Source organism: Corvus moneduloides, chromosome 25, assembly GCF_009650955.1.
Source record: "Corvus moneduloides isolate bCorMon1 chromosome 25, bCorMon1.pri, whole genome shotgun sequence".
In the NCBI taxonomy this organism is placed as follows: Eukaryota; Metazoa; Chordata; class Aves; order Passeriformes; family Corvidae; genus Corvus; species Corvus moneduloides.
Window position 1 is genome coordinate 3634178 of NC_045500.1, and position 25377 is coordinate 3659554.

Sequence of the window (25377 nt, forward strand, 5' to 3'; positions counted from 1 at the left end):
ACAGCAACCAATTTCTGCTTGATTAGGCTTTCCCCTCACCGGTGAAGCACAGCTACAACGGGAAATTGACTCCGTTTGCAGGGCTTTTCTTTCTCTCCTGAAAACGCAAAAAGAAAACCACGAAGCAGGCAGAGCGAGCGTTCCAGCAAGCCTAAAACCTCCAATTTCCAGTGCAGAAAAGACCCCAAAGCTAACACATACAGGGGAGCGTGTTTATCCTCCTGAGGATCGGGTGTGCTTTTTCCAAGAGTGTCCCTCCAACCCCTGAGTGACGAATCTGATTTTTTTTTTCCATGCTGGATTTTTTTTTTTTTTTTTTGCTGCCTCCAAACTTAACTGTTTTGCCACTGGAAAAATCCTCTTGTTTCTCTTTTAAATATCTATATGCTTGCTAGAAATCAGCTCTACCTCACCCACATGACTGGTCTTCACTATTAATCCCAGCTGATGGCAGGGAGGGGCTCTGGTGGGAGGCAGCCATGTGGTGAACATTGAGCTCAGTGTTTTCCCCCTGCTTCTCTCCTCTCCAGACAGGCAAAATTGTTCTGTGCTGCCGTGGATGTGAAGTCCTCGCTGTGCTGTCTCTGCCTCTTCTCCCCCAGAAACTCCCAGGGCCCTGAATTCGCAGCCCCGGAGATCCCAAAGAAAAAAAAAAGCTCTGGCTGGATCTGGATGGAAGATGGACCGGGAGATGAATAGCAGGAGGGAAGAAAGAGTGAAGTTGGTTATTTTTCTGGCACATGGATGCAATTACACTCAGTGCATTCCAGAGGCGTTCCTTTGAATCCTGTGCAGGTCTGCCTGCCGTTCTTGGGAGAAAGGAAGAGAAAGGGAGGAAAAGTCCCTCTTGCTGGGAGACGGAATGTCTGCATTTTCAATCCTCTTTTTAGGTAGGTTGGCTTTTTGGTGTTGCTCGCTTTTTATTTAATCAAACTTCCACGAGCCTGCTCCGTGTGCCTGAAATTCATTTCTGGTGAGTTGGAGAAAAGGGGTTTGTAAGGAGAAAACTTTTATGGAGAACTGTAATTTCAGTGGTGTTTGAGTTCTGACCCTTTTCTGGTCGCTTTATGAGCAGGTTGACAGCCAGAGACCTCTGAATATCCGGGTTAATTTTAAAAAGTGGTGGTTAAACAGACTCGTTTGGGAACGTGTGTTTTTTGTTTAAAGAGGGCAGCGCTTTTCAGGGATAAAGGAGAGAAGGGCTTGGACCTCTCCGGCGAAACAAGGTGAATAAAATGTCTTTGTTTCAGGCAGAGTGTCAAATTTGTGTAACTGTGTTGATTCGCTTGGGCACTCAGCGTTCAGATCTTGAAAATAAAAAGGGGTTATTGTTTCCAATGGATGGCTAAGATTAGAAACAGATGTGTTGGAGTGCAGGCGGGAGGAGTTGGGGGAGAAAGGGATGCGACGAAGGGCTGCTGGAAGGAGGGAAAGAAAAGAGAGAGGGGCTGATTTGTTGAGGAGAGGAGCAGAGAATGGAAAAAGAGAAGGAAAAGGAGAGTGAAGGAAAGCTGGAGAGCTGTTTGTTAAAGCCACGGGCTGTGGAGAAAAGAGTTGGCAGCCCTAAGGTGTCTCAAGGGGCTCCTCGCCCACCCTGGCTCAGGAGCAGCCGGGCTCCTGCTCCTCCAGGGGCACTGCCAGGTGAGGAGGGAGCTCCTGCCTCCCTCCTGCTCACCACGTCCTGCTGACAGGCACCAGCCCAGCCCCCTGCCCTGGCTGGGCAAAGACGGGGAGTTCCAGGGCTTCCTGTGTGCTGGGAACCTGGGTACAGGTGTGAGGAAGTGGGCTGGTCTCTGCTTCCCGGGAAGGAGCTCAGCACCAGCGCATGGGGGACAGGCAGAACAGGATTTTTAAACAGCTTTAAAGAACTGTCGCAGGGACAGCCCAGTTTAAGCCTCCCAGGTGTGGAGCGTGGACTAGAGAGGGATGTTTGGTGATCTGAAACCCAGCATTGCTACAGCTGCTGGTAAACACAGAAGTGGCTTTTGCTGTTAGCAAAGGTTGGAGCTGCAGGGATGTAATGAGGTTTGGATGGGCTGGAGGGTCTGGGGAGGGCAGGCAGCACTTTGTACCCCTGCACATCTGCTCTGGCCACTTGTGCCTCTCTGTGGTGGGGAGTGCTTGAAGGGGACTCCAGGAGATGAGGCAGCAGGGTTGGGAGCAGCTCAGCTCCTGCCAGGGGCTGCTCAGCCCTTCAGGAAGCGGCTCTGTGGGAATTTGGGAGACAAAAGGGTTGGTTGCTCACCTTGCTGATGGAGACAATGGGAATTGAAGTCTTTGATCCTATTCAGCTGCTGATTATCCCAACATGTTGAAGGTTTGGAGCCAAAGGAACAAACTGTTGCCACAGGAAAGATGGTTGTGGCTGTAATATAATGATAACTTAGCTTTGCTGCTTTTATCTGTAAAACACAATTGGCTTTATCAATATATCTTGTGCATCTCCACTGTGGCAGGGACACAGGAATGCCCAGCAAAAGACACTTTGCCCCTCACCTGGAGTCAGGTTCCTCAGCCTGTCTTGTCCAAACACTGGTGAGGGGAGAATCGGCTTCAAAAGTCAGAGCAAAGCCTGGAATGTTTTGTTTCCTGGTCCTGCAGTGGTCACTGAAAGCCCCCCAAGCTTCACCTGCCTTGCCAGTAGAGGACTTGGTCTTTCTGCTCCTTGTCCAGCTTCATTCACCAATACTAGAAGCAAGTCCAGGGAAAAGTAAGGAAGTGTTTTGGTTCCCCGTTCCTCAATCCTCCTGAACACAAGGAGGCTGGGGAGTCTGATTTGCTGGCTAAAGCCTGGATTTTCTGCTGTAAAAAAGTACAGAACTGCCAGTGATGTCTTGCTGGTTTTTTTTTTTTTTTTTTTGCTGATAAAGTGAAGACTAAGGTGGAAAGAAAAGGGTTTAGAGAAGCCCTGAAAGGAAGGTTTGGGTTTTCATCATTAAACATCCCAATAACGTGGCTAATATGCACAATTCTTGTCTTTTCCACTGTTTACCTCTCTGGGGCACACGAGCAGCTGTGTGAGAAGACAGGAAACAGGAGCCAGTCTGTTTGAAGGAAGCTTTATTAAAACAAGACAAGATGAAAGACTTTGCTGAGTGTGGACAAGAGCATGGCCAGGCTCACTTTGCCAGCAGAGGGTGGGGAAAGGAGGCAGGGAAGTGAGGAGGGGAAGGTGTGGAATGCTCATGTGGGTCTACCTGTAAATGTGACACGATTGTGACCGGCTGAGGACTGAGAATCAGGTGTCACAAACTCCCTTTGTAGCACACTGCACCCTTGAAAAGCAGAATTTTGAAGCGTTTCTTCATTTCTGAGTAGAAAAAGTTCATAATAGAACGTTGCATTTTTCACCCAGTAAAGAAGTAGCCAATGCTTTCATTTAAATGTGCTCCTGAATTCGGTTTAAATTTTATGGGGTGGGAATTCTCTTCTGCCTTTGCCCCACTCCAAGTCAGTCATGAATCTTTTAATGGCCCTTCCATTCAAAGAAAAAGCTGATTTTTTTCGTCATCAGAACTGTGATTATTTGTATGCCTGGCTTTGTCACTGGTTTCGTGTGCTTTTTTCTTTAGTTTTAGGCTGGTGTGAGTGCTCTGCCCTGCAGGAACTGCTGGGTTCAGGGATCAAAGCAGGAGATGTGCCAGCCCAAATCACTCAGCCACCTTCCTGACGTCCTGCTGTGGGCAGTGACCCTTTCCAGCAGTGTTAGGGGTCATCCCCCACAATGCCCGTGAAATAATCACCTCAGTAGAGACTGTCTGACAGAGATGTGCTCAGTGGGAGCTGGGGTGTCATTCTGGGGTGGTGTTGAGAGCAAAAAGTGCCTCCTGTGTGGCTCAGCTCTGCCCTCCACGCTCCGAGGTCGAGGAGTCTCTTTCAGCGCTGTCCCAGGGGGCTGCAGCCGCTGCATTGAGCACCCAGACTCCTCCTGTCTCACTGCACCGGGAAAAAGGTTATGGAGCAGCTCCTTGCAGGGCCTGCTGGCATGAGGAATCGGCTCTGACAGCCGGCATTTGCCCAGGTATCCACGGGCTGGTAGCTGGGAAATCCGAGATGATGCGGGAGCAGCTGCGCTGAGCAGTGCTGGGGCTGCCTGGGGCTGTGCTCTGGTGTAAAACCCTGTCCATTGCTGCTCTGGGAGCTCAGCAAACCTGCAGGGTGCCCTGTCCTCGGGATCCTGTTCCCTAAACCCTTCTATCCTACGCCGCAGCAAAGCAAAACCCACTGCGGTGTTTGTTTTTTAAAGGCGCTCCCGCTCCCGGTGAGCTCGCTGGGAATTGTGGATTTAATGGGCTGCTGCTGCCTGGGAGTAGTGGAAACCAAAGGAGACACATTTCAGGTTGCTTTAAACAAAGCTTGTGCATCTTTATTTCCCAGAACCAGTAGAAACCAAAGGAGACACATTTCAGGTTGCTTCAAACAAAGCTTGTGCATCTTTATTTCCCAGAACCAGTAGAAACCAAAGGAGACAATTTTCAGGTTGCTTCAAACAAAGCTTGTGGACCTTTGTTTCCTGCTGATCTTCCAGGAGTAAAAACTAAAGGAGACAGATTTCAGGTTGCTTAAGACAAACTTTGTGGACCTTTATTCCTACTGATTTTCCAAAGGAGACAGTTTTCACATTGCTTAAAACGAAGCTTGTGGATCTCTGTTTCTGCTGATTTTCCAGATATTTCCAAAATTCCTCAGCCATAACTAGAATATATAAAATATTTGCTATTTTCTAGTTTTCTCCGGCTCCTTCTCTTGCCTTTGGCCGTTTCATGATGTTGAAGGTTGGTGTTACAAGGGCTTTGCCCCCACGTTCTTACAACATTCAGCAAAATCCTTGGCTCAGGAGTGGTGTGAAAAACCAACCTGCAGCTGTGAAAAGGGGTTTTGTGTGTGACTTTCGTGTCTTGATTTCACTTCCTCTTTGTCCCTGGCATCTGAAGGAATGCAGGGAACCTGGTTGTGTATTCAGCTTAAAAAAAGGACTGTTCTCCATAGGACAGCTTCATGGGATTGATATAATTCCTCTCAAATTCCAAGGGCAGGCAACAAAACATCAACGGTGTGAGATGTTCAGCCTGGTAGAGGAGTGTGGATTTAATTCTAGGCCAGGGCAAAGAGCTCTTTATTAGAACACTGCTCTGGGAATACCTGAGGAAAGGGAAGCAGAGGATCTATTTGGCACTCCAGGGGGAATTCAAAGGAGCCAGACACAGCAGAGTTGCTCTCTGGCAGAATATCAGGGTTAACACTTCCTGTGAGACACTCCAATTCTTCCAAAGCCAGGGATGGTTTGCATCAAATATTTGCTGTCAGGACACTTGATGATAAATTGCTTGTTTTTCTCTAGTGGTGCTTTGTTTTATATGAAATAGTTGGGATTTTTAACATCTAAAAACCAAGAGTTTATTTTGGAGGGGTTTTTTTTATCCTTTCTTCTTTTTCCATTTTACCACGAGGAAGACAAGGGAGAAAAGAGTAACCTGCCAGAGAGAGGAAAAGCAGCGTGCCAAAACTGTGGATATGAATTCATTTTTATGGGAAATAGAGCCTGAGGGAAGGCAACTTTTCTGAATTTCCCATGGAAAACAAGTGGTGTTTTGCCTTTGTACCCACCCTGGCCTTGTCTCCTCCACATAGAATTAGTGGTTGGATTTTGGGGGGGCCCTGACCCACTTCAGAGGGACATTTTGTGTAAGAGCAGCAAAAGCTCCTTCCCAGAAATGCCATTGCACAACTGGCTCGGAGATATCCTGGTGTTTATCCTCGGGATCACAACAAACGCCCCTGTTCTCCTCCAGGCAAACACAGGGTTTTGTAGGGGATTCAGCAGGTTTGCAATCTGGGATTTGTCCATTTTCAGAACTGGAAAGAGATGCAAACAGTCACTCTGCCAGCCTTAAATGTATTTGGAAAATCTTTTGTGTTTGATCCTTTGTTACACTGGACTAAAAACTGTGTGGAGTAACAATAAAACAGGGTGCTGCAAGCTGCTTCCTATGCCTTTCCCCCACAGATTTAGTAAAAATGCACCTCGTATTTCCAATTTAACAATGCCCTGTGTTAGCCCAGGCTGCAGGCAGTGTTTGTGCCTCTGAAATGGGTTTTACTGTGCACATCCTGTGTGCTACAGAAGAGGCTGCTCTGGGTGCAGAGGGAGCTTGGTGGTGCCTTGTTGAAAAGATGAATGGGTCTGTTTTGGTTGGGCTTTGTTGCCTTTTTTTTTTCCCCCCCAAAGCTGTGTCTTCATCTGTTTTTAGAAATGGTTGGTTTACAGAAGCAGCCCGGCAAAAAGTTAAGGGTGAAGTCAGGTCAGGGAGGTCTGTGAATAGAGACTCGAATGACAGGACAGTGCAGGATGCAGGAACGGCGGGGCAGGAAGCACCACGATGGAAAATGTGTGAAAAGTCAACAGGCACGAGGCTGAATTCCAACTTGTTCCTCTCCTGCACTCTCTCCTCCCTTCAGCATTGCTCAGGGAGTGACAGCCACCTCTGCCAGCCAAGGCTAAAATGTGTTTCCTTGGGCAAAGTACAGGGAAGGTGAATGTAACAGGCACCTGGAGCTCCACACCGGGCTATCAACCCAGGATAAAGCTGCTCCTTCTTTCCAGAAATATCCCAGTCCTAGGGAAGGAGGGTGGGCACCAGGCCAGGCTCTCCTCAGCCACACCTTGGTACCTTGGTTTATTTATCTGACTCCTTAATGAGCTCTGTCTCTTCTCTGCAACAAGTTGTAAAGAGGACTGAGCAGCTCTGAGGCGGTGAGAGTGATTAGAAGGCCACAAAACCCATCCTGTCCTCATCTGCTCCTTCCCTTCCTCCAGGAAATCATTTGGCAGCTGAAAAAGGCAAATGTTTAACTCAGCGTTTCCCTTAATGGGCCAGCCCCAGATCCAGGGTGTCAGATTTGCTGTCCCACAAGGATCAATACACATCACAGCACGCTCCGAGCCTCTCTCTCCTCCTGGGGAGCTGCCACGAATTTTTCTGTGGCAGGAAAACGAAGGCTGAACCCTCGGTGGATGCGACCGACTGGGTGGAAAGGTTGGAGTTCAGCTTAGTGCCTGCAGTTTAATTGCCTTTGGAAGGAAAAGGTCAGTGAGAATTCTGGTGTGTTTGTGACATTGCCTGGCAGGAGGGAGGCTGCTCTCCTGGAAACTGCTCTGAAATGGAGCGTGCACAGTTAGAGGCAAGGGATGACCACAGCCGGGCTGGGTTTGGGCTGCCCCAGCCCTGCTGCTGCTTTTGCAGTGGGGAGGGTCACGGTGAGATAAAGCTTTCCTTCCCTCCAGCAGGGCCATACTGCCCAGAGAACATTCAAAGCCCATCTGAGAGAGGAGGGAGCTCAGACTCACATGGGTGCACACTGCTGACGGTAATGGAGCACTTGGAACTTGTCTAAAACCTCTGCAGCTCTGACTTAAAGTCATTTTCCTTGTGATGTGACCCCAAACTCGGGTACAAGCAGTGATGTGCAGATCACTAACAAACAGCCGAATCCACCAAGCTGAAATCCTTCACCTGCCACCTGGAGGGAGTTATCCTCACGTTCTAGTAAGATATTTATCACAAATTAATGGCTTTTTGGTAACAATGTGCTGAGAAACTCCACTCACACTCACGGTGGAAACCTCATAGAAAGGAAATCCTGGGCTCTGTGTGCTGGGTCTCTGAATTACTTTGTGCTGCATATGAAAAAAGAAAAATGAGTTTTTCTATCTAGCAAATACCTGGAGTGTGTTGTGGCTGTGAGTTCCTCCGAGCTGATTCTTTCCCTAAGTGCCTGGATGGGCTGTGAGGAGGCCTTTTCAGAACTGGAGTTAAAAAAAAAATAATTACTCCATCCCATTCCCTTTGTGCTTCAGCAAAATATTGGAATTAGATGGTTTTCCAGTGCTTGGAATATTTGAGATGTGTGCTGGATGAGTCTCACAGCTCACATTACCCAGGCTGTGTTTTTCCTTAAAGACTTGATGGAATTTTAAAGTCACAGGATTATTTAATAGAGATATGGACCTTTATTGGCCAGGTAGGGCCAGAATCACAGGGTGTCTTTGTGTGTGCTGTGCTGTCATATAACACAGCAAGCCTGGAATATTGAACTGAACCAGAGTCAGGCACTTCTCTTTTTTTATTTAAAAAAAAAAAAAAAAATATTGCAGGGTTTTCAACCTTGAAGGCAAATCACTTTATGACTTCACTGTTTAAATTTAGGTTTTGTTTTGCGGGGGGGATCGTTAGACTTGAAGCAAAAGCCTTGTAGCCCAGGGACTGTCACTTCTGATTACTTCCAGTGACACTTCCAATTATTTCCAATCACAATTCCAGGGACAAGAGGAAAAAAAGGAGCCACGTTCTCCAGCATCAGGGCTTTTTTTTTGTTTGTTTTCCTTTCCCCTTTTCCTGAACAAAGCACCATTTCTCAAACCTCTGCAGGGAGAGGTGCAGAGCCAGATTTGGAGCTGTGCTGCGGTGGGGTAATTCCGGAGTGAATCTGCTGGAGTGAGACTCCAGGCCGGCGTCTGGCGGGGTGCTGGGAATGCTGCTGTGGATCCTGCCTTGTTGAGCAATCCTAGGGAAATTGCTTCATTCTCCCCAGGCACTGGCTGGCACTAGCACTGCTTCAGAGCAGCAGCATCAGGCTCCTGTGAGCGGCTGCTGGAGCCTCCCTGCCCCTCCTGAGACATGAACGGGCACAGGAGCTGCTCAGGGAGAGCCAGCAGCTCAAAATGGGACACAGGAATCTGCTGGGGGAGCTTGAGTGACTTCCAGGGACACCAAACACAGGATTTGGTGCTGGTTTGTTTTGCCCAGGGACACAGGAATCTGCTGGGAGAGCTTGAGTGACTTCCAGGGACACCAAACACAGGATTTGGTGCAGTGTGTTTGGTCCAGATGAGCCCAGGCCGCTGTGCCTTTCAAAAAATGAAGCAGGAGCACTGCCTGATTTCCAGAAGTCTCTGGTAGCATCACTTGGAACTCCTCGAGCATAAAAACAGCCTTAAAATGGTGTCAGAGCTTTCAATCACACGTAGTGAAGCCTCTCACTCCCGCAGTGATGCTGCACTGGGCCGTGAGGCTCTGCTGAGTGTGGGGGTTGTTGGCAGCTCTTTGCTTCATTTGCTTCACGGTGGTGCAAGGCCCCAGCAAGAGCTGGGCTCTGCAAAAAGGGGATTTTTATATTGTATTCACGATTATTTACTATTTGCACGTTGTGCAAATGGATGAGCAGCAGGCCTGGTGTGGTGTTTAGAGCCGGCCATTGAAGAACCCGAGTTAATTTGGGATGCTGAGCCTGAACATTTCCAAAGCAGCAGCAAATGAAATTCAGCTTCATGTGGTGACTGAGAACCCTTTACTTTCAAAGTAGGAATTCTGTTTATCAGTGATCTGGCTGAGTGGTGTTCTGGTGATTGCTTCTCACTGCCTTCACCCCCTGTTGCTGTTTGAGTGCTGGGAGTGTTCCCTTTCTTGTGTTTATTCAGGTCTGCAGGTGCTGGATGTCTCTGGGAGCCACCTGTGCCAGCTCCATTCCTTCCTGCCAGGCAAAACCAGCATGTCTTTGTAGAATTGCTGCTTCTGTGACATTCAAACACGGGGTATTTGTCACTTGAGCACGGAGCAGACCACAAATCTTTTGTCAGTGAAGTTCAGCAGCTCAGTTCCACCTGAGCAATTTGACATTACGCTTGTGTGGAGACCTTCAAAGGATTCCTGGTCATCAGCTCTGATGCTTTTGTGACATTTTCTGTTTGGATGCCTGGATGAGGTCGGTTCATTGCAGACATCCAGTGCTGAGTGTCACTGAGGTGGCACTTTGGGATGGCTTGGTGCTGCTCCCCCAGGAGCCTCAGCATCTCACAGAAGGAACTGTTTGAATCCATCCAACGTGATGGAGATGTTCCCACAGTGCAGCTTTGTCTGTGGTCTGGGCAAAACCTCTCCTCGTTTCCATTGTTCCAAGCTCTTGCTTGGAGACAAAGGGAATTTTAGCCAGACAAAGCAGAGCTTTTGTGTTGGCAAATGCTATGATTTTTTTTTTTCTTCTATTCAAAGGGGAATTTGAAGCAATGGTGAGTGTCTTCTGGTCAAAGAAACATTCAGGATGTCGAGGTTCCAGCCTGGATTTTGCCAGTGATTCATGATTTAGTGATTCAGGCTTCATTTTTAAGTGCCTGCTAGTTTTGAGTGTCTCCGTTTTGAGCGTTATAAAGGATTAGTACTCTGGAATTTGTGAGTGTGGGGACGCCCGAGCTGGGTCACACCGAATGAAGTGTCCTTCAATCATCCCAAGCTTTGGGGATGCACTGGAAATCTGCTTTGTGCTTGTTCTGCAGACTAAGAGCACTCAGAACGAGCCAGCCTTTCCCTCCTGAGCTGCAAAGTGCCCTGAAATCGCTGCAGAATGGAGCTGGGGAGTCCAGCCAGCCACTGGTTTAATGGGGGAAGAGGCTTCCCATAGGCGCCACTCGCTGTGCCAAATGCATCCCGGCTTTTCTGGCTTTGTCAGCTCCTTCCACTTTAGCCCGAGGCTACCCCTGGAGTCAACAAAAACCACAATTCTGCAGCTGTCAGTTAATTCAGGCCCGGTGTGACCTGGTACGAGGGAGGCTCGAAACTCGTGGGCTCCTCTGCTCTGCAGATAACCATCCTGAATGACACAAGGCTCCTTCCTCTAATGACTCGCGCTCGCATCTTTCCCCTATTGAGCAGTGCCCTGGGCGTGCTGCTTCCATTGTGGGGCAGCAAGGAATGCGTTCCCATTAGGAAAAGGCTCTGAATGCGGTGGAGGCTGCGGGGTTGTCAGCAGGCATCCTCCCCTCTCCACATCATCCACGAGAGAAGGCGAAAGCGGGGCGTGAATGGAGGAGATTTGGCCTTGTTGCACCAGCCAGAAGTATTTAGGGTGATATTTTACTGTGTTTTAAGTGCTCTGAGGCAGGAATTGTTTCTTCGCCTGTTTGCACTGTTCCTTCCAGCACTGCAGCCTCGAAGGTTTGCATGGAAATCCTAAGTTTTAAGCGGTCTTAAACCTGGTTTTGTCCCTGCTTGCTGCCCAAACAAGCCAGGCACCTGGTCAGCATCTCTCTGTGTCATTCCAGGGCACGAATTCCTGCAGAAAAGCTGGGAACTGAAGGTATCCAGCTTAAATGAGTTCTTTACTTGCTTCCCTTCCTCCTGACAGCCACCTTTAAGCAAAGAACATGCAGGGGGATAAAACAAAGCTGATAACAAAAGCTGATTATTCATGCATGTAGAATGATTTTAACTAGCCAGTTAGGCAATATTGACATTTTCCTGCCCTGTTAGTGGTTTTCTGAGCGCTGCTGGGGAATGTTCTTTGTTCACAGGCACCAATGCTCTGATAAAGCACAACCTGCTCGGTTTTAAGGGTGGTGTAGGGCACGTTCTACCCCCTCTGAGTGAATGTTAAGTGAATTAAAAACTTAATTATTTGCTGTGAGTGATTTGCTACTTTGCTTTCACACCCTTTTTTAGCATCCCTTAATGGAGGCTGTGCTGCCCTTTATTTTGACCAACAAAATTCGCCTTCCCCGAGGAGAAGGCTCTGAATGCAAATCCTTTTTATCACTTTGCAATGGCACATGGCATATGCAAGAACCTCTCCCCTTCCAGTGCCACTCCTGCCCGCCTTCCCTCCTCCCAGAGCAGGCTCGGAGCCTCTCCCCACGCTGTGATGCAAACCCATGTGTGCAGCATCCCTCGCTGCTGGCTGGAGCTTTTCCTTCGAGTTCCTGGCCTCGGGGTTGTCCTCTCAATATTTCCTTTTCTGCAGCGTGGAAAACCCAGCCTGCCCAGAAAAAACAGCAGCTCCAATAGCTCCTGGCAGCCTTGGTGCTGATGAGACAGGCTTGGAGTGCGCTGGAGCTCTTTTAACTCCATGTGCGCGTCTTCTCTTGGGGGTTTTGGGGCTTTTTAAGCCTTTGGTGGGGTCTGGGATTCTCTGATTCTCGCAGTGTCCCTGGCATTTCTCTACACTGAAAGCACCTGGTTTAGCAAGTCGAGCTCAGGAACAGCTTCAGCAAAGGCAGAAGGCAAATTAATTTCCAGTTCCTGCAAGGAGGGAGCTGATTCAGGCAGGAATTAGCACTACTCTTCCCCCCTCGCTGCTGATCTAAATGCTGCTTCATTTTTTATGATCATCTTGTAAAAGCAGAATGGAGGGGAAAAAAAAAAAAAAAACAAGACTAAAAAGCAAATAAATCCTGTTTTCCTAAAATATCTGTGTGGAGACTGGAACTGAGCTCACCCAGTGCTCTCTCCTAGAAAAGATGTCTTCTACCTGGAAGTAGGGTCTGCCTGGCAGTGAGGGTTAATTGCCCTGGATTTAGGAGGTTTGTGATGTTCTTGCCTTTGAGTATATCCAGTTCTCTTCTTCCCTTGATGATTTAATGTCCCAGCTTTGTTATAACTTTTGCTGTGACACCGAAAGCTTTAGTTCATGCTGGGGACACAGTGTGTGGTCTCCTTGTTACTAAAACTCGCTAATCTTATCAGCAAGTGAGGAGTGGAGGATGGGAGGAGGCTGTCAGAGGGTCTGGGATTGCTCTGGGTGAGGAGCAGGAGCTGGGTTTAGGCTGGGTCTGGGTTCTGGGAGGAAAGGGCAGTAGTAGCCCCGTGTTCCTGATCTGGAGGAAACAGCCCTGCTCGTGGTTTTAAATCATTCTGGGGCTTTATTTTTCTGTGTCAGCACTGTCAGAGCCTATAATCCTCAAGCAGAAGAGGCCGTGCTACCCTACCAAGAGAAGGACTTCAAGTGAGGAATCCCCTTCAGCAAGGATGTGACAAGCAGACTGACAATGTAGAAGAAAGGGGAAAATATCCTGAGCCAATATGCATAAAATTAGGGCCTGATTATGAGGCAGAATTAAAAATAAACCAGGAAGAATTCCCCTGGTGGAGGGAGCTGGTGGAGCAGCAGGAGGGGCAGCTCCTGGTGCCAGCCACGCATTCTACCAGCAGTAATTAAGCAGGTAATGCTGATGAGGGTGCCTGAACACCCTCCCTCGCTGCTGGAGCCGCACAGGCAGGGCTGGATGGAGCAGACAGGGGTTATTCCTGCAGCCACTTCAAACAGCAGTTTAAAGATGAGCGCTGCTCATCTCCTCCTATCCCTCTCGGATCCAGGAGTTGTGCATAATAGATGAACATTCCGGAGAGATGCCAGGGAAAACGTCCTGGGCAGCTGGGAGAGAGTAAAGATCCTGGAGCATCAGGCCTGGGCTGAGCTCTGGTGTTCAGGCAGGTTGTCCTGATGGGGCTCTGATCAGGATCCGGCGTTCAGGTGTCCTGGAAAACGGAGCAGGACACTTCCCTCGTGCTTCAGGCGGAGGTAGCCACGTCCTGCAGGAAGCACAGTGACTAAAGCATGGCAAATGGCATTTAAAACATGATGCCTTAGAGCAAAAAAGTCAAAAGTTCTTTGTAAGGAGCCGAAGTGGGAAGACAGGAATCCGTGGGTTTGCTTCCAGTTCCAGTGGTGACTCTGTTGTCTACTGGAATGAAAATTTTCACTGCTAAAATTCAATTCTGTTGTTGATTAACTCATCTCACCTCCAGTCCCAGGAGGGGTTTTTAACAAGTCCTTTTGGAGCCTTGGCTACCCCAGCTGTAAAAAAAAAAAAGAAATATCTCATTATGTAATGGAGTTTATGGTCTTCAGACAAAATGGGGAGTATCGGTAAATAATTTGATTATGGTTTTTATCAGGCTGCCCTTTCCAAAGAGCTTATAGCTGCTGTCTGCTTGTATTTGTATTCCATGTCACTGGGATGGAGCTGTGCCCTGACAGAGCCAGCTCTTTCAGCATTTAGGGAAGAAGGGTTTGAAATCTCAAGGAGCCACACAAGCCCTTGCCTGAATTCTTTATAAATTTTGTAGGAAATACACTCAATCATACTTCCTAAAAGAGGAAATGCTTGAGTCCTGTCTCCTGTGTTTAGAATAAACAGAGTCCAGATAATTTAATCTAAAAAGAAAACGCTCTTTTGGGGATAAACAACCTGAATAAAACATTCCTGAGCCAACCCATGGCCACGACTCCCCCCTTGCACCACCCCCAGAGCAGCCTGGATCCTGCAGGATGCCGGGGGCAGCTCTGAGCAGGGGAATTGGCCTCACCACAACCCAAATCCTGCTCAGGATACCCCGTCCTGCCTGCTCCAGCCATGCTGGTACCTACAACCACCCCAAAAAATCCTCCACGATCAATCAGCACCCTGCATCGGGCACATCTTCTTCGGCTTGCTCTGTATGAATGTCGAATATTGCCTGGCAGACACTTTGGGGATGTTTCTGGATATTAATGAGGGCCAGATGGAGGCTGGGGCAGTCTGGGCTGCTCTAATCTGCAGGGTGGAACTATTTGATTATTTTTATTTTTATTCTTTTTTTTCCCCCTTCTCGACTAAGCAAAAATAACAAACAATTTCCAGCGTTACGAAGCTGTTGCTTCTTTCTGCTGAGCTGGCTGGGCTGGAGGAGCACAGGAGGTTTGGGAGGGTAAATGCAGGCTGGAAGCAGGGAAATGAGGGATGTGCACTCCTGTCACTCCGGATTCGGCAAGAGGAGAAAACGGGGATGTTAATTAAGAGTCACACATTAAAGCTGAGTCCTGCACTGGGTGCCAGGATATAATGAGGATGTGTTACAGAAGAGCAGGTACAGCCAGGGCTGGGATACCTGCTGGTTTCCAGTTCTTAAAAGAATTCCTCAGCCTGTTCTCTTGTTTCCAACTATTTAAGATACTCACATAGGCTGTTAGCTTATTTCCAGTTATTAACAGGCGCTGGTTTGAGGGAGATAACGCAGCAATAGGGTAAAAAATAAAACCCCTGACTTTTCCTTAGCCAGTTTTTCCCCATCAGCAAGAGCCAATGCACTCGTTTAGCCTGAATTCCTCCTCCTGTGGCCCCTGGGTTTGTCTGAGTTATTCCTGCCCCTGATTCAGCTCTGTGAGCTCTCACAGTTGCATCAGGGAACTCTGCGCAGCCTGATGAGAATTTCACTTCTCTTGCCTGGATTCAGGCAGCGAGTCAGGCTCCTGCTGAGACAAAACATGGGAATAAGGAGCCAGGAACCATAGTTGATTCAATGATTGTTTCACTCTGAAATCATCCAGGATCGGGTGGGGGTGAAAGAAAACCCACAAGATGGGGAATCACATGGTTTTATAGAGAACCCATTGGTGATTATTAGGCAGTTGGGGGAAAGCATGTATTGATACTCTGGAAGAAATAAATCTAATTTCACTTGCTATTGAGCTTCCCAAATAGGCTCAACAGACAGAAATGTCTTTCTGAACAGGAGTTAAGCACTTTGAATCTGTTTTGCAGCAGTTGGATGTTCCATTTCTTGATATAATTTCCTTAATTCCTGAGGAAAATGGCTCCAGTTCTGCCTTTGCCAGTGCTTAGCATCACATCTTCTGCCCAATGCCATGAATGAGGCCAGTTTTGGGAATAACCCCTGCTCTGTAGGATTAGAAATCTCCAGAAAGGAAAGGTGGGAATCTGTTTAAAAAACTGCAAAGTCAAGTTTTGCTTCTGCTGTTCTTGGGCTGTGGGAAAGGAAAATGTGTCAGGTCTTGCCGGTACAGTTTTATTACTGTAACTCCAAGTCTGTCTTCTAAAGGATTTTAAAGACTGAGTGCTCAGAATAAAACCTGGGATGCTGTTTAGCCCCTACACAGCCTCGATGGGATGGACCCAGCTGGCCATGGGAAAAAGGGAACCAAACTAGGAAGGAAACTTGAGCTGACTGAGACTTTTCATGTTTCATGGCCAACATCTGAGTGTAAATAAAAAGTGCAGACACTGGCTGAGTTTATAGATCTGAACTGCTGAATTTGAGTGGATCTGATGAGTTGGATGTAATAGAGAAAAGAGGCTTTCTCAGAGTGATGGAGGAGTTGAACCAAAAACAGACTGAGGAACCTGTTGAGGGGGTTGAGCCTTGGCTTTGGGAGAGTTTTGGGTAGCCTGGGGTGAAGAGCTGCCCTCCCACATCTCCCTGCAGCCTTCCAGGCTCGCTCTCTGGCTGGTTCAGGACAGAAGAAACGTGTAAATAATTGGAATGTGGGGCTTTGTTTAGGAGCTGGTGCCTGGAGAGCCTTTGCTTAGTCTGGGTCAGCGTAGAGAGCCCTGCAGCAAACCCCAGGCTGCTCGCAGCAGCTGAGCTGGGTTTAGCTCAAGGAATGTGAACTCTGGGAGGCTGGAGATGACTCCAGGCTGTGTTTGCTGTCAGACACACAGAATTCTGTCAGATTGTGCTGTCTGGCACCTCTTGCTTTACCCGCTCACCTTTAAGGGTAAATATTCCCAGATCCGTGTCCAAGTGAACACAAGTGTGCTACACTCAGCCCAGATGGAGAGGCAGAGTGCTGTGATAATCCTCCCTCTTTTCAGGGAATCTAAGCTCATTGAGTCATGGAAATTCCAGCCTCGATTCTTAATGAGCCCTGGATCTTAACAGCACCTGACAACTGAGGCTGGTTCATGCTCAACCCCCCTGGGATCAGGAGAGCCCCTGCTGCCTTTGCAGAGCCCTCTGAGAACTCTCAAAAATGGAAACATGAGGGGCTTTAAGGTCCGGTAGCTGGAAATCTGGCAAATGCAGGATAGAAACTAAATTTCAAGCAGGGCTGTTTCTCAGGAAAAGATGCTGCTGGAACTGCAGGCCCTCGAGCTGCAAACACCGTGGTGATGTTCTGTGCTCTCTGCTGCACTGAAAACGGCTGAAACTCCATCCAAACTCACCCATTCTGCTTTGGAAGATCTATTGCTAGATGGTGCATTTCATTTTTGCAGTTTGAATATTGCTTGAGACTTAAATTGGTGGGACTATTCACTTAAAGGGTCCCATTGAATTTTGATGGGCTTAAAATCTCTATTCTGAGATAAAGCTGCTTCATGAATCACCACTAGGTGCAAATATAGGTACAGGAATTTATTTCAATGACTGGACCAGTGCTTGGGCTCTAAAAAAGACCACGCAGGTGTCTGACTCGCTTTCCTGTTTGACTTCAGTTTGTCTGTTCAAGTATCTTTTGTGACCCATCTCAGTTTCATATTAGAGGCCTGACTTCTCCTCAATGTTATAATTTGTTCTAAAGATATCCACAAGGCTGCTTTTGTTCTCGTGAGAAACCCCGGGGAGATGGAGGCTTTGTCAACCTCACCAGCTATTTAAAATAACATTTAGCAAACAGAAGTTCAGGAAAAATGTAAAGCCAGAGGAATTTGAGTGCAAGTCCAGACTGCTAAATGGGTGGCATTTAAATGGGTTTTAAATTGTGAGGAGTTGCACTGCAAAAAAACCTTCAGCTGTTTGTTTTTTCTCTCAGACACTTGAGAACCTAAAGTTTTGAAGTCTCAAACCCTCTTTTATGAGTTTCTTCATCCGTCTCAGCTTGCCTGGTGTCTCTTTTTGCACACAAATTTTAAGATGCCCAGGATCACAGCACTGTTATTCTTTATGCAGCACCTAAATAAAACACATCCTTGGCTAATGCAAATAATATCAAGCCACATCTCCAGCTGGCATCTGGAATTTGCCAAATTGTACGGCCAGAAAAAAAGAGTAGAAGAGAATTTTTACTAAGTAGTAATTTGGCCTTAGATGTGAAAGCCTCAGATGCTCCATTTCTCAATGCCTTTGGAACAGATTCCCCACATCCTTCCAAAAGCAGGGAGGCTGCTGCTTGTTTGTAGCATTTATCCTGGATTGTTTATTTATTTGATCCTAAAAGTTCTTTGGGGGAATCTCTTTATCAGCTCAGAAATGCAGCTGTGGTAGTAAATAGGAAGCTGTGACATTAAAAGTAATTGACATTAAAATGTTGTGACATTAAAATTAATCATGTTTGATGGATGCTAGAGACTGAATCCACAAGGCTCCCGGGTTCATGTTCCAGGGAGCTTTGACATTCATTCTCCCCCTCAGTTCCTGCAGCACTTATGTAACTGCTTTCCCCACCGCTGGTCCCGAAATGGAGAGGTCCTGGAGGGAGGGGTGGCTGGGATGGGAAGGAGAAGGGGTTTCCTTGGAATTCTCCACGAGGGAGTGCGGGGTGGAAGAGCTGTTTCATTCCCCAGCCAGTAAATCGGTGTCAGATATTCAGCACTGGCACAGAAAGGGTCACACTGGATTCTTAACCAGCACCAGGAGGTGAAGATAAACGGGATCATTTTGCTCCATCCATCACTGGAATGTTGGAGAAGAGCTGCTGGAGTTGGTGTGGAGCCTTTGTTCCTGGTGCTGCGACAATTCCAGGCAGAAAAGACCTTACAAAAAACCCCAAACTCCAACAAAAACCCCTTTGGCTCTTCCAGTGTAAACCGGGCCATTTTTTGTTGCCATTTTTAGTAATAATGGGAAAATATTTCATTCCTGTAACAACGGTGCCAGGTTCAGGAGGAAACATTCCCAGCTGCCAGCTCAGCTCCCGTGGCACCAGCACGGAGTGAAAAAGAAACTGAGAGTTTTTCTTCAGGGCCTGGGGTTCCTCAGAGCTGCAGGGGCTGTGGTAGAACCTGACACCTGGGAATATGGGGAGTGCCAGGAATGGGAATTATTTCCACACTTTGTGGGGCAAGGACAGTGTGGAAAGCTCTTCCAAAGTGGGAAGAGCTCGGCCAGAGCCCACCTAGAGCTCACCTAGAGCTGCTCCCTGCAGGCAGGCAGAGAGAGGCAGAGATGCAGCATTTCGTGCTTCCAGGACAACATTCTCCAACTGCCTTTTTTAGCCATGTGGAGCTGGAGGGGCCTCCGAAAAAGGAAGGGATATTTTGGGCAAGAAGCCAGGTACCTCCTCACAGCCTGAGCTCAGGGCTGGCTTCACTCGCTGGCCTAGCTGGAAACCAGAAGTAATGAGCTGATTTTGGGGTTATTCCCTTCCCACTGTGAGGTGTCAGTCTCTGGAAGTCAGCACAGGGGGGGTGCAGCCTCTTTTCCATGGGTACCTTGCATGAGACTCCATAAAATTTACATTTTTTTAAGCAAAAAGACTGTGCCATACATTTAGCTGGAGTTAAAGCTTGGCCTCAAAAAGCTGGAGTTAAAGCTTGGTGAGAGGTTTCCTTTGCCTGGACCTCATGGATTGTAGATTTATCCCAAAATCTGATTCCTTCCAACCTTGCTCAGTCTTGTTACATCCAGAGTTATCCACTGTGCTTTCAAAATCTGATTTTTCCTTTGCAAACTGAAAACAGGGAGAGTTGGGGGCTTCAGTGATGAGAACACTGAGATTTTAGCAGGGAGGTTGTCACAACAAAAGTTGTGACTTTTGTCCTTTTTCGTTGTCCAGCGTGCACAGGCGGCACTGTGGGATGTCTTTGCTCATGCAAGAAAGAAAAGTGAAAATAAGGAGGTTTAAAAAAGTAAATAACCACACTACTGAACACAGTTTTTCCTTTTCTGTGCAATTTTCTACTTCTCTTTGCTGCTACCCACATCCCTGAGAGAGGCTTAGAATCCCAAGTTGGGAGGGACCCATCAGGATCATCAAATCCAACCCCTGGCCCTGCACAGGACACCCCAACAACGTCTCCCTGAGTGATTATCCCCAATTCCTGGATTTGTGAAATAAAACCAGTTAGGGATGAGCTTTTCTGGGACTGTTCTGCAGAGGTGCTGGAGATTTCCAGCTGGGGCTGCCCTGGGTGAAGGGGGTGAGGGCGAACAGCAGAGCCCAGAGTGCTCAGTGCTTTTATCTGGGCGTTTTTCTCCCTGAAAATGCCTTTTTAAAGTAGGGGGGAGAAGCTGTGTCAGCTCCTATTACAGAAAATGAGTTTTTCTAGAGAATTCAAGCCAGCAAAAAAACCCCCACGAGTGCTGCACAGAGCAGCCAAATATTTTGGTGGCTTCTCGAGGCTATTCTGGCTCCAGAACTCTGGGAATTTTTGAAGCCAAAATGAACCCATTGGAACACAGAATTGCAATAGTACAAATTCCTTGCAGGAAAGCAGATTTTGTGGGGTTTGCAGATGTAAACCTGGGGTTGTTTGCATTTCCAGGAACACAACAGGGAAGGGAGCCAAAGGAAGCAAACTGGGGTGGTTGAGCTCCCCAGTTCTTGCCTCAATTCCCCAAATTAAAGCTTTGTTGAATAATATCAAATACTCTGCTAAGGTAAAACCTTAATATTTGCACGTTCCGTGCCCCCTTTTTGTGCTACTCTGTGGTCAGTTCGTGATTTATTAACAGTCATTTTTCTGGCACCTCGAAATTTCAGTGCTGCCCAAGTAAATATTGGGAAAACCCCAATAGTTCATGGATGTTTTTACTTGCAGACTCAGGCAATCATAAAACAATATCAGACGATGGATCTGATCACCAGTATGTTTATTTTTCTCTCCACCTGATTGGAAAAAGCTGGTACAGGACTGGAAGTGGGGACAGCTGGGACCTGCTCACAGATACTGTCAGCACAAAAAGGAGGCTGAATTCATCAAATTTCAGCAGGAAAAGAGGCTGAATTCATCACATTCTGAGCTCAGCTATCCCACAGACCACCCAGGCTGGGGGAGCTGGGGTTTGGAGCTCATCAGGGAGACCCCTCCTCCCTCATGGAGCGGCTGCCTGGGGTGTGACCAACTGTGGCACTTCAGGGACTTCTCTGTAGTGGGAGAAGAGCTTCCCGTGCTCTTTTGGGGCAGTTTAGAAGTTGCAGTGAAAGCTGAAGGTTTAAGGAGTGGGATTTCACTCTCATCTGTCTCTGACTCCAGACTTGGAGCATGTCACAGAACAGAGCAAATTGAAAGGGATTTCTGGCAGTGCCTGGCTCCAAGCAGGGCCAGTTCACACCAGCTCAGCCAGTCCAGTTTGGAATAGTCCCAAGGATGCTGATTCCACAACCTGTGGGCCCTTATTCCAGTGCTTTGCTGTTCTCATAGCGAATCTTTTTCTTAAAATCTGACCAGGATTCCCCTCTTTAGGACTTCTCTCATCCAGCTGTGCACCTCTGAGAAGTCTGGCTCTGATTCCTTTAATTTTCTTGTTCCCTCTGTCAGCTTTACACATTCCCCCCCTGAGGCACTGCAGGTTTTCTTACACAGATTGGAAAGGACAGAAGTGAGATCAGAGAAGCTGCAGCTTGTCCAGGGAACCAAACTTGTGCATCAGGGCTTGAGGTTCTCTTTCAACTTGAGCTAAAATATTGTCCAGTTTGGGGCTCCCCACAGCGAGATAAATACTGGGATGAGTCCTGCTAAGGCCCACAAGGATGATTAAGGGACTGAGTGTCTGCTTGGAGCAGGACTTTGGACCTCTTGGGAGGTTCCTTCTGCCCTCCTCTGTCCTGTGGTTCTAAAGCATTTGTGGTAAAACTGAGATACCAGGAGTTTACAGAGGGTGCTGCAGGTATTTCCTTGTCCTCAAAAAGCAGCTCTGAAAGATGATGTTTTGATCAAACAAAACCCACAGCAGCTGTTCCCAAGATGGGAGCAGTGCAGTACAGTCTGGTTTTGTTGTCTCCAATGCTTTCCAATATTGATTCGACCTCAGCTTTGTGATAAGTCAGGGCTGCTGATAAAACACTTCTTGGTGTTGAGGAAATCAGTTGGTCAAGCTGTGGTAGGGACCTCAGTCTGAGTCAGGACACGGGAAAAGCCGGGTGATGGTTCCAAGGCTTGGGAGATGGACTGGAGAGGAGGGCAGAAACCCAGCCCCGGTGGTGGAGCTGGTCATGGGTGCCCCCATTCCTCCCGGCCTCACTTCTCCACCTTCCCCTGACCTTTCCAGCGTGTTTCCTGATCAGATGCCTGACCTTTTCACATCCAATTAGCAGAACACTTCAACTGTTGCCTGAATCCCATTTTCACCCTCCTCCTCCTCCTCCCTTCCAAGCCCCTCTTCCTGCTCAGCATCCTGGAAACTCCGAGCTGGCTCTGTGGCTCTGTGATGTAGCTCTCAGTCAGGGGCTTTTTTTTTGCTCTCAGCAGGCTGATCCCCAATTCCTGTCCTTCCAAAGGGCTCTGCCTCTCCAGCCTCACTCGGGGCATCCCTCTCTGCAGGGAGGGCCCTGTGCCAGGGAGCTCCTTTGCTCTTTCCCAGCAAAGGTCACCGGAATATTTGGCAGGCGCGATGCTCAAAATCTTCTTGCTCGGGGTTCCCTCCAGCAACAGCCCTGGGCTTTCACAGATCTGGTGGCTCTGCAGGACCCTTGGTATTTGCAAACATGAAAAATCTGTGTAACATCTCAGCTGCTGGCAGGGGAGCCCGTGGTGGGCAGGGAGGAGCATCTGCTTCCCTCCCTGCCCCATCCCTGCTCCAGAGGCAGCTGGATGTGACCGTCAGGAATGAGTTCAGAGCGGTTCAGCTGTGAGGGATGGAGCTCTCTGCCTCTGGAATACCATCCCTCTCTGTCCCCCTTCCCAACAGATTGCAGGTTTTATTTTACCTCAAGGAATAGTGAAGTTTTATTTTCGGTCTTCCCACCTGCATTTTTGACAGGCTGCTAAAATTGGAATTGAAAAGTCGTAATTTGAGCATCTTTCTGAGGGAAGGGAAATGGAGCTGCTTTCTGGTTTAGTCCTTATGCCTTTTCCAAGCATCTAACTTGGTGACTTAACTTGTGCTTTGAACTTTTAAAGATCAGGATTTTCGTACATCTACACTAAAACTGAAAAAGAAAGAGCACAGCTTTATAAGTAAAAAAAATCCCAAAACCAACCAATAAACATGATTTGAAAAAAACAATAAACATGATTTTCCAGATGTTTTTAAATCTTCCCAAAAATTTGACAGAAGCAAACCAAAAATTATTATTTCTTCATTTTCTTAGGCTGTTTCCTAGGCTGCAGCAGTGTTGCTGCACTTTTTATATGTGTATGATTGTGTCCTTTTTAGGTTTGTGGTCTGTTGTCAAGTGGAATGGCACCAGAAGTTGGGATTTGGCCCTTAGCTCCCAGGCTGGAACCCTGTGGGGAGCAGAATCCCCCTCAGGCTTTTGTCTCTGGCTCTTGTCACTGCAGGAGCACACCTTGGGTCACTGAAAACAAAAACATACACATATATATATATATATATATAAATATTCAGGAATCTATCATACTTGGTGTCAAATAGCATTTCTTTGTTTCCTGTGTCTGCCTTTTCCTGAATTTCAGGATCCCTTGTGGCAGCTGTGCAGTGCTGTCAGTTAAAAGAGCTGCTGTGCTCCCCTTTGGGAAGGGAGAATCCTTTCCAAATACTTTTAAAGTCAACCCACGTTCTCAGAAATACAGTGTTCAGTCCAATCCTTGGCTTGTAAGTGTTATTGGGAAGAAATTTGGGATCATTTGGAGCACAGGGCCTCTCCAAATGCGAGGTGAGACTGCGCTCAGTGCACTGTGAGCTCACACGGAGTGTGCAGGGCGACAGTGAATTCCCTGTGTGATTCCAGCTCCCTAAAATGCAGCTGGGTGTCTCTTCCAGCCTTTCCAGTGGGGTTTGCGTTCCTCAGTAATCCCCACTGGCAGTGCTGATTCAGAAACTGGATTTAAAACTCCACCTCCACTCTGAGAGCTCAGTGCAACGTCCAGATGCTGCAAGCCCTCCTAGGAGTGGAAAAAGTGAGAGGAAAGATGTTCCCAGTCTGCTTGCAGCTGGCACAGGGCTGTGCCAAACTCCAGGGAAAGTGCAGGCAGGGATTTGAACCTCAGTGATAAGAATTCAAACCTCGATCCTTTATTTTAACGTCAGGTTCATACTAAAGCCAGTGAAAGATGAGCATTAAAGAATGAGGCGTCTTTAATTTTCTTACCTCTGGATTAATACAAAATAATTGATCCTGCCTACAACAGGACTGATAAGAAGCTGCAAACATCTGGATTGGCAGAGTGTGACCATCACTACTCCGGAGTGAAGCTGCTGCTGCTCCTGGTGCTGTGCAGATTGTACCTTGGCTCCACCCCTGAAGTGTTGCAGAGTTTAATGTCTCCCTTACAAGACTTCTGGGGGTGCTGGGGAGGAGCTGCTGCTGTTCATTTTGTGCCTTAGGGCAGCTGTGGCCGAGGGTTTGAGGCTGAGTGGAGATGAAAAGTGACAGGGTATTAATACATTAGGCATTCATTTTGTATCATATTAGTGGTGCTTGTAGTGGGTAAGTGAGATGTCATAGCCTGTTACGTGCAATTATGAGCCCACAGATGAACATCCCGTGGAGGTAACGGGGATGTGCTGAGCAGGGAGTGAAGGCTGTGCCTTAAAACTCTGCCCAACCCTGCCGGGAATGGGATCTGAGGGAAAGCTGCAGGGAGGGATGAAGTTCCCCTGTGAATACCTTGAGTTTCCTGGTCCCTTTTTTGGCAAGTTTAGAACAAGCTGAATTTCCAGGACACCAAGCAGCAGAAAAGCACAATCAGCCTGCTGATTAAAATCTTACGCCTTGCTGCAAAGGGACAAAAAAAACGGAGAGGGAATCCTCATCACAATATTTTTATTGGGAATCCTTATCAATCTCTCAAGTCTCTTCCAACCTCCCCAATTTTCAGAGTTAGCTGATGCAACCTTCTCCTTGGATTTCAGAATGGGTGAGGAAAGATCTGATGGACAAACACTGCTTTGAAAACAGTTTTGTTGCTGTCTCTTTGGGTTTGTACTCTGGATTCTGCTCGGTGTCTGCCTTGGGCAGAGAACTTCATTTCTGTGTGCCTTCATTTGTGTGTCCCTGAACTGACAGCAACAAGAGATTCCCTGGGAGACTGAGGCCTAAGAATATTCCTCAGACAAAAGAAATCCTAGAAATTATTACTGAAACCATCTTCCTCCTCACGGTATTTTTGAAACCAGGCGGAAGGAGCGGAATTTCTGATGTTTAGGGATGGAACGTTTAGTTTTCTTGCTTTCAAAGCTTTAAGGTACACAAAGCAGCACAGAGATGCCTGGAAAAAAGGGGAATATCACACAGCCATCGGTGCTTCTTCCCTCCAGGAATCTGAGATCTGCACTGACAAACTCCCAGCTGCATCACTGAAGGCTTGGCTGAGCTGGTGCTAGAAACAGGAGACACCTGGACTAATTCCCTGATAAAACTGCCTGGACCAAAGGCAAAGGGATCTCACACATTCCTGTGCACGAGCACTCCATGAACCACTGAATTGGGAGATGCAGTGCTGGTGCTTTGTTTTCTGTTCTTGAGTCCTCAGGGATGTAAAGCCAGAATCTCCTGCTTGCACTGGATTTTTTAAAGTGCAGTGAGAGAAAGGAAAGCACATCCACAGCTGCTGGCTGCCTGGGAAGGTCCTCGGCTAATGGAGTGCTTCAATGCTTTTTTTCCAATATTCCCAAGCCTCTTTAGACTTTGGATCCAATGTGGGTTGGTGCTGAAAGTTAACTCTGGTATTTCAGGGACAGAATTTGGCCTTTTTACTGTAGGTAGGAT

At 47.6% G+C, this 25377-nt stretch overlaps 1 protein-coding gene across 1 annotated transcript in view; it reads left to right on the forward strand.

Annotated features, from left to right (window-relative positions):
• The first annotated feature begins 755 nt into the window (after positions 1-755).
• The window catches only part of CLMP (CXADR like membrane protein), a 40076-nt gene continuing 15454 nt past the window's right edge, over positions 756-25377 (forward strand). The window contains exon 1 of the mRNA XM_032133917.1: positions 756-890. Coding sequence (XP_031989808.1) covers positions 863-890 — 28 coding nt within the window. The 5' untranslated portion in view covers positions 756-862. The remainder of the gene's footprint in view (positions 891-25377) is intronic.